This window comes from Leptosomus discolor, chromosome 15 (genome assembly GCF_034619465.1).
Source record: "Leptosomus discolor isolate bLepDis1 chromosome 15, bLepDis1.hap2, whole genome shotgun sequence".
In the NCBI taxonomy this organism is placed as follows: Eukaryota; Metazoa; Chordata; class Aves; order Leptosomiformes; family Leptosomidae; genus Leptosomus; species Leptosomus discolor.
This window is the reverse complement of record NC_141405.1, coordinates 5,035,024-5,042,719: the sequence shown is the minus strand read 5'-3', so window position 1 is coordinate 5,042,719 and position 7,696 is coordinate 5,035,024. Positions and strand designations below refer to the sequence as shown.

The 7,696-nt window shown below is 55.9% G+C and overlaps 1 protein-coding gene across 1 annotated transcript; it reads left to right on the top strand.

Annotated features, from left to right (window-relative positions):
• The first annotated feature begins 2,453 nt into the window (after positions 1-2,453).
• ENPP7 (ectonucleotide pyrophosphatase/phosphodiesterase 7) lies at positions 2,454-7,632 on the top strand. The gene is made up of 5 exons (XM_086473842.1): positions 2,454-2,694; positions 4,559-4,704; positions 5,564-6,184; positions 6,751-7,324; positions 7,544-7,632. Exons 1-5 carry the CDS (start codon positions 2,454-2,456, stop codon positions 7,630-7,632), a joined length of 1,671 nt encoding a protein of 556 aa, XP_086329968.1.
• The last annotated feature ends 64 nt before the right edge of the window (positions 7,633-7,696 follow it).

The window sequence follows — 7,696 nt, the reverse complement described above, 5'->3', positions numbered from 1 at the left end:
TTCTCTGTGCTCATGGTTTCTATTTCCTCATGCCTTCATCTGTCTTCACGGCGTTAATTGGTACACAAGTGTGGGAAGGACAACCTTGGCCACAACACACCTTTGCAGGGACCGTCTTCCCCAATTAGGTGTTGGGACTGACAACTCATGCCCTCACGAGTGCTCCCAAGGATGCCAGATCAGTGCTGTCAGCAAGCGGCCCCATGATCTGGAGGGTGCTGAGCAGGGACACGGGGGCCCCAGAGCAGCCACATCTGCTCGCGGGAAAAGCGCCCGGGGCGCTGTTAGAGCAAGATCAACTGCATCAGCCTCTTACCTGGAGACCCACAGCGTCCCCAGGCAGCGTGGCCAAAGGTGATGTTCTTTATCTGTGCCTCGTGCTCCACAGATACCGAGTATCAAAATGTCCCTGGAGACACTCCTGTTATTAAATATTCCTCTGAGATTAGAGCAGTGCTTCCTTCTCTCTAGCCTCTTCCCTCCCAGTGGAGCCATTGAAAGCAATAACTTATCGGGACCTTCCCCTGCGCTGCTAACGATGGCACAGGGACTTGGTGACCCACCTCAGAACAACACGCTGAATATTTAGGACTTGCCCTGAGCTTGGTAAGCGATAACATCTTTATCATACAAGCCCTTTAAACCCTCAGTGCCTGGCAGGCCCCTCTGTCCTCGCTGAAAGGACAATATCAGATCCAGGGCAGCAAACACTGATAACGAAACAGTTCCTTGAGCGAACAGCGGCGCCGGGGCTGGCAGAGCCAGCTGCCCAGCCAGCCCCTCCTCTCCTGGTGCCCTCCGCTCTCCAGGCACACGGCAGCCTCTGGAAGGGACCGACACGACCCCAGCAGCACGACCACCCTGTGCAGCATGGCCACAGCCAGGATGCACAGAGGCACCGGTCACACCAGCAGCCTCCGGCTTCACAGCACCCAGCACAGCCCAGCACAGCCCAGCACAGCCCCAAGCAAAGCCCAGTCCAGCCCCAAGTCCAGCCCCAAGCACAGCCCAGTGCAGCCCAGCACAGCCCCAAGTGCAGCCTCGTGCAGCCCAGCACAGCCCAGCGAAGGGGTTTCCCCTCAGGCTGCCATCAGCCCAACACGCCCCCCACACCCTCCATAGCAGGGGGCTGGTTCGGGGCTCAGCGCAGGCTCCATCCCGCCGCGGCCTGGGCTCTTTTCCCCCGTTTGCAAACGAGGCATCCAGGGCTGCGCCCCCAGCTGCTGTCGGCCGTGAGGTCCCTGCTGAGGTCTCCCAAACCTCTCGCAGTGTCCTTGCACGATTTTCCCATGTCACACCTGGGAAACACAAGCACAGGGCGAGACTGGGACGTCGGTGAACCCTGAGGAATTGGTCCAGACGGGGATACTTGGGGATGTTCGAGTCTACAAAGAGACTGTCATAGGCCAGGAAGGACAAACCACGGCATGAGCGTGAGACTCACCTGCCCAGCTCACCCCTGGGGGAGAAATGCCAAGGAATGATCCCAGACAGTGCTGGGGAAACAAGTGGAGGAGGCTCTGCTTGGCAAGGGAGGAGATGGCTGGACAAGTAGGAAGCAAAGCACCGAGGAACAAATCTGGAACCTGAGCAGTGGGAGATCAGCAAAGACACAAAGGTTAAGAGTTCAGATCCTGGGGAATGCAATGATCATCATCAGCAATGATTAAACTCCAGAGAAGTCATAAAACCAGCAGATATTGATAAAATGGGATGCTGATAGGGCGAAGCTCAGCAGTGCCCAAGCGGATGAGGGTCACCCACGGTGAGCAGCGGAGCCCGAGCAGCGAGAGTTGGGCTGACGGGACGCAGGGGCTTCAGAGTTGGGCTCAGCCTTTGGAGCATCTCTAGGGGTTGCTGGCAAGGCCAGGATCTGGGATAGAGCCTCCTTCCCCAGCATGTAGCTCCACAAAGCTACACTCGAAGACCTTGGGTAAATCCAGGCTCCTTTCTGAGCCTCCAAGCACTCCTCTCGAGGCGGACAAGCGGCCCTGGGAGGCGGGTGAGCTGCCTTTTGAAGTTGACCTGTTGAAAGAGCAGGGCACCAAAAGCCAGGAGAAGGGAAAGGACAAAGCAACAGGTGCAGGGAGCCAGCACAGGGTGAAGGACAGCAGCTGGGGCATGGGGTGCTGGGGAGGCAGGGTTCGCAGGGGCTGCCTGCAGCAGGCAGCCTCTTGCCACACGAGCAATTCTTCCCGTTCGTGAGCCCTGAAATAGCACCCGGCGCCACTGATGGAGCAGGCAGATTTGGCGTTCGACCCAGAAGGAAATCTAAGCTAATCTACTCCAGCTAGACAAAAACAGAGGGGCTCATTCTGATACGAAGTGCTGGCTGAAGACACGCACCTGATCAGTAACTGCAAGATTAGATAAGAACTGAACTTAGTCCCATCCTGCACGTATTAATGTGGGCTCTGTGGATGCCTGGGCTCGTCCAGCTCACGGGCGTGAAGATGTTCCCGTCACTGGTGCTCCTCTTTGCTGCCCTCTCTTTAGCAAGAGGCATCCCCGTGCGGCAGGCATCCAGCCGCAGCAAAGTCCTCCTGGTGTCCTTCGATGGCTTTCGGTGGAACTACGACCAGGACGTGGACACCCCCAACCTCGACGCGATGGCTGCCAAGGGGGTGAAGGCGCGGTACATGACTCCTGCCTTCATCACCATCACCAGCCCCTGCCACTTCACGCTGCTGACCGGTGAGTCCCCAGCAGCCCTGAGGCAGGTGGAGCAGCGCAGGGTGCGGGCTGGGGAAGGGCACGTTTAAGGCTTCTGCCGCGAAGGGCACTGAGTCAGGCAGCCGTCCCAGCTCAGCGGCCTGCAAAGCTTCAGGACAGCTGTATTTTGGAAAGACAGTGAGAGACAGGGCAAGAGTTGCAGAAAGTGGCCGAGCTGAATCTGTATTTATCAGAGGTAAACAGCACCAGATGCCGTAGGAGTCATCCAGCTGCTGCTGAGATGGTGGTAGGAATCACGCGGAGGCCACCCCAACAGGGCTACCTGCTAGATTCTGCTTTAATAAGGGCTCAGATCAGCTCTTTTGTTTATTTTTACTCCCAATGCATACGACTGCAGCTCAAGGTAGGTGCCTGTCAGCTGTCACTGGATCTAGAGTCTCTACAGTTCGCCGGGTTTCCCGATGGCACTTCTGCTCATCCAGTCCTGTCCACGGAGTCTGGGGTCTTCTCTTCTCCTGGTTCACTCTCGCAGCCTCCAGGCACCCTTTTTGTCCATGTCTTGAGACATTTCCCTCTCTATTCTTACAGGACAGCCTGTAGTTAAAGTTTACTTATGCTTCCCTATCTACCGGAGACACAAAACAAAGATTAAAGTACAGTTCATGCAGCCGAAGGCTCCATTGACTTCAGTTGCTAGTGCTAAGCTTCAGTACAAATTGGTCTCTCACCACAGCATCCTCCCTTCGTTTTTATTAGCATACCTGCATTATTTATATTATATAGGTGCTGAATATCGATTTCTGTGCATATTTGAGTACAACACGTGCTACATCGCAAACACACAAACATAATTGCAAAGGCACAAACACAAAATAATATTCCATACGATACGCTCTTGATCCAGATTCCCCAGTCAGCGAGAGACAAGGCAATAGCTGCAGAAAGGGGTAGAACTGAACCTGTATTTATCAAAGGTAAATAGCACCAGACCGACCCAATAGCCTCTTTCGATAAGATAAACGATTTTTTAGACAAGGGAGATGCACCAAATTTAATCTTTCTGGACTTCGGTGAGGTATTTGATACAGTGCCACAGGGAAATCATTAGTTAAGATGGAGAAGATGAAGATTAGTGCAAAACCTCTAATGTGGGGAAGCAGCAGGCTACAGGGAGGAGGACGGCAGGTGATGCCGAGAGGAGGTTGTCAAGCTGGAGGGAGGGCAACAGGGGAATTCCTGAAGAATCGATTCTGGAGCCAATCTTATTTAAGATTTTAATTAATAACCTTGGCATAAAAGAGTGGAACATGCTAATGAAATCTGCTGATGGGAAGAGGCAGGGAGGCACTGTCAATACAAGGGAGGACGGGGATATTGTGCAGGAGTGACTGTGCAGTCTTCAGAATAACAAAAATAGCGCGACACGTAATAGCACGAAGGACAAGTTTGTAACTTCCCACAGGAATTGCTGCCGCGTCCTGACCTCACAGGCTCCGAACAACGGGGAAAGTGAAACACCAAAGCGATTAGTTCAACGCGGGGTAACGGGGAACCCCCCCTGCACCGGGAAGGGCAGGAGCAATTGCCGGCGGCAGTGGCACCTCTGGGGGCAAGGGTGCCCATGCTCGGGGTGTGGGTGGGCCCCGCCTGGGATCAAGCACTTGCGTGAGGAGCAGCATCGCCCCAGCATCTTGCTCCCTGCCCTGAGAGCCCCGCTTCGTAGGAGGCAGGGGAAGGAAAGAGTCAAAGCCGAGGCCAAGGGAGGGCTGGGATGGGGGACGAGAGGCAGAAGCTCCCCACTGACCAGGAGCCAGCCCCTTGCCCAGCAGAGGGGTGAGACCCCCTCCTCAGCCATGGCCTGTCTCACCCCCATCTCTCCTGACAGGGAGATACCTGGAGAACCATGGGGTGATCCACAACATGTGGTTCAACACCAGCACGGGTCAGAAGCTGCCCTACCACAGCACGCAAGGCGTGGACAGCTGGTGGGACAACGGCAGCCTGCCCATCTGGATCACGGCGCAGAGGCAGGCAAGTGGGGCAGCCCCCTCACACGCACAGCCCCTGCCCAGCCCAATCCTGCCTGCGATCCTGTAGGAAAAGCTACAGGCGAGCCACGATCTCTAGTGGCCATGAGCTAACATCCTCACTGCAAGCGACAGGCTAATTAGACCAGCAGAAAAATTAAATCCCCAGACACTGGCAGGGATAATTATGATCATTCTATTAAAAATAGCAAAAAATAATAGATGCATTTCAGCTTTATTAAGACATTAATAGAACAGGTTCTCCTTCTCCTGTTTAAAGAAATCTCAGCCGGTTCCTTAGGGAGCATCACAAGCCCAGGGGGTCTCGCACGCTCCAAGGCACAAACCATTTCTGCAGCCTCACCCAGGACCTCCTGGGCAGCAGCATCAGGGGCTGAGCCCCTCTTCGCTGGGGACTGCAGTGAGGCTTTCCTAGATCCCAGTAGGTTTTGAGACAGGACCTGAGACCTGGCCCAAGACATGTACCTTTGCCTGTATTTCCCTGCCAAATCAGCCCCGTGGACTTCAGGGTGAGTGCTCATACGACTGGAGTGAAGCACACCTTAATGTCCTGGTGGTCAAGAGCTGGAGGGTCCGTGCAAAGTATAAACGGGTCACTGTTCCCAAAGTTATAACTAGTGTTACTAACACAACAAGAAAAGCAACATGCAGGAGTTCTGGGAAGGGCAGTGCTTTCAATTAATCACTTTTAATTGGCAATGAGCAAGAAAACCTCATTAGAGGAAGAGGTAGACATTAGGGGGCTGAATGAACTAACCGCACGAGTAGATGGTTGCACTGGCAGATGGGGAGATGCTGCAGAGAGAGTTCAGGTGAGTTTATGCAATGTCTCCACTTAACAGGGTTTAAAGACAGGCTCCATCTATTTCCCCGGAGGAAGAGCAAAATATCAAGGGGAAGAAGTGAATATGAAGTTGGTGGAGCCGCTCCTGTTCAACTACAGCAACGAAACCAACTGGAGGGAGAACATCGACACGGCCATGGAATGGTTCACAGTGAACAACCTCGACTTCATCGCCCTCTACTTTGGAGAGCCAGACTCGGCAGGACACAAGTATGGCCCCGAATCCACCCAGAGGAAAAACATGATCGAGCAGGTGGACAGAACAGTTGGTTACTTGAGGCAGCGGATCCAGGAAAGTGGCCTGGAATCAAACCTCAACCTCATCATCACGTCTGACCACGGCATGGAGACTGTCATAAAGACCAACGAGATTCACATCAGGACAGTAGAGAACTTCACATTTGCAGACATTCAGTTTGAACTCTTAGATTATGGACCAAATGGACTATTGGTGCCGAAGGAAGGAAAGTTAGAGCACGTGTATTCAGTCCTGAAAAACGCCCACCCGAACTTACACGTGTACAAGAAAGCAGACTTTCCAAGGAGATTCCACTATGCCAACCATTCCCGGATCACTCCGCTCCTGCTGTACGGTGACCCAGGATACGTGATCCATGGGGTAAGATGCACACACAGACATTTCTCACTGTCGTGTAGCAATCTGCCTCTCTCCTCCTGCCCTTCTCACGGCACCCCAGCACCTGCCTGGCTTTATGCCTTCCTGTTGATTGGTGTCTCTACAAACAGATGGAAATTCCAGATCTGTTCAGACAAAAAAAGAGTCCAGAAGTCCTGGAGCAGGGCTTGCCTGGACACAGAGTATCAGCCGCAGGATCCTCTCCTAGCCTGGCACTAAGGGAAGGCCCAAAGTCAAGGTCAGCAGGCAGCTTCCCATCGTGAAGCTCCTCAGTACAGCAAGATTTGGATGTGCTGATGCTTAGGGAGGGAACCTGCGAGGCGTCACTGCTTGAGGCAGCACCCTCCAGCTTCTGCAAAGTTTAACAGTTAGAGCAACTTCAAAACCCCAAAGGAACCAAACAGACGGTCAAACCCTGTGGCTGCAGAATGTGGCACACGAGGGCCATGCACAGCAGAGGTGGAGACGCCCAGCAGTGCTGCTGCCTCGGTGCCTCGCTGCGGGGGCTGAAGGGTTTGGGCACTCACATCCTCTTCCCATCCTTTCAGAGGTACAAGGTCCAGTTCAACAAAGGGGAACACGGTTTTGACAACGAGGCCATGAACATGAAAACCATCTTCCGCGCCGTGGGGCCGGCCTTCAAGCAGGGGCTGGTGGTGGAGCCCTTCGAAAGCGTCAACGTCTACGCCCTCCTCTGCCAGCTGCTGGCCATCACCCCCGAGCCCCACGACGGCTCCCTGGAGGTCATGAAGCCCATGTTGCGTGAGTCCACGGGCACCAGCAGCGCTCCGCCGCACGGGGAACCAAGTACCAGGCACCGGCCGTGCTCCGCCACACCGGGCACCGGGAGTGCTCCGCTGCACTGGGCAGCGGGTACTGGCTGCTCTCTGCTGCACAGGGCACCGGGTCCCGGGCACCAGGAGCGCTCCGCCGCACCGGGTACCGAGCCCCGGGCGCGCTCGCTGGCATTCCCGCGGGAACAGCGACACCTGGCGGCTCCGGTGGCACCGGCGGGGACCTGGGCATCGTCTCCAGCCCCGGCCCCATCGCCGCATGCTGATGTCCGCTGTGCTCTCCCCCTCTGCAGCTCCCCCCGCCCCATCTCCCCCCCCCCCGGCCCCGGTAACCGGGAGGGGTTCACTCGAAACGTGCCTCAGCGTCCCCGACACCGAAGCGAAGCTTCTTCCAGCGCCGAGCGGCCGCAGGGGACGCGCAGGGTGCGGGGGGCAGCAAAGCCTCACCCCGGGGGGAGACGAGTGGGCTGGGGGGGGGGGGGGGGGTCAGGGCTGCAGCTCCCCTGGGCAAGGGCCGGAGCGCTGAACCCCCTCCTCCGCGTTGCAGGCTCGGGCGCTGCTCTCCTTCCTGCCACGGAGCTGCCGGTGACGCTGGGAATCGCTCTGCTGCTGGGATGCTGGGGAGGAACGTACTAACCCCCCATCAGAGGTAACTGGCTCCGAGGACATCCAGAAAAGCCCCTGGAAGTGCTCGTGGCCG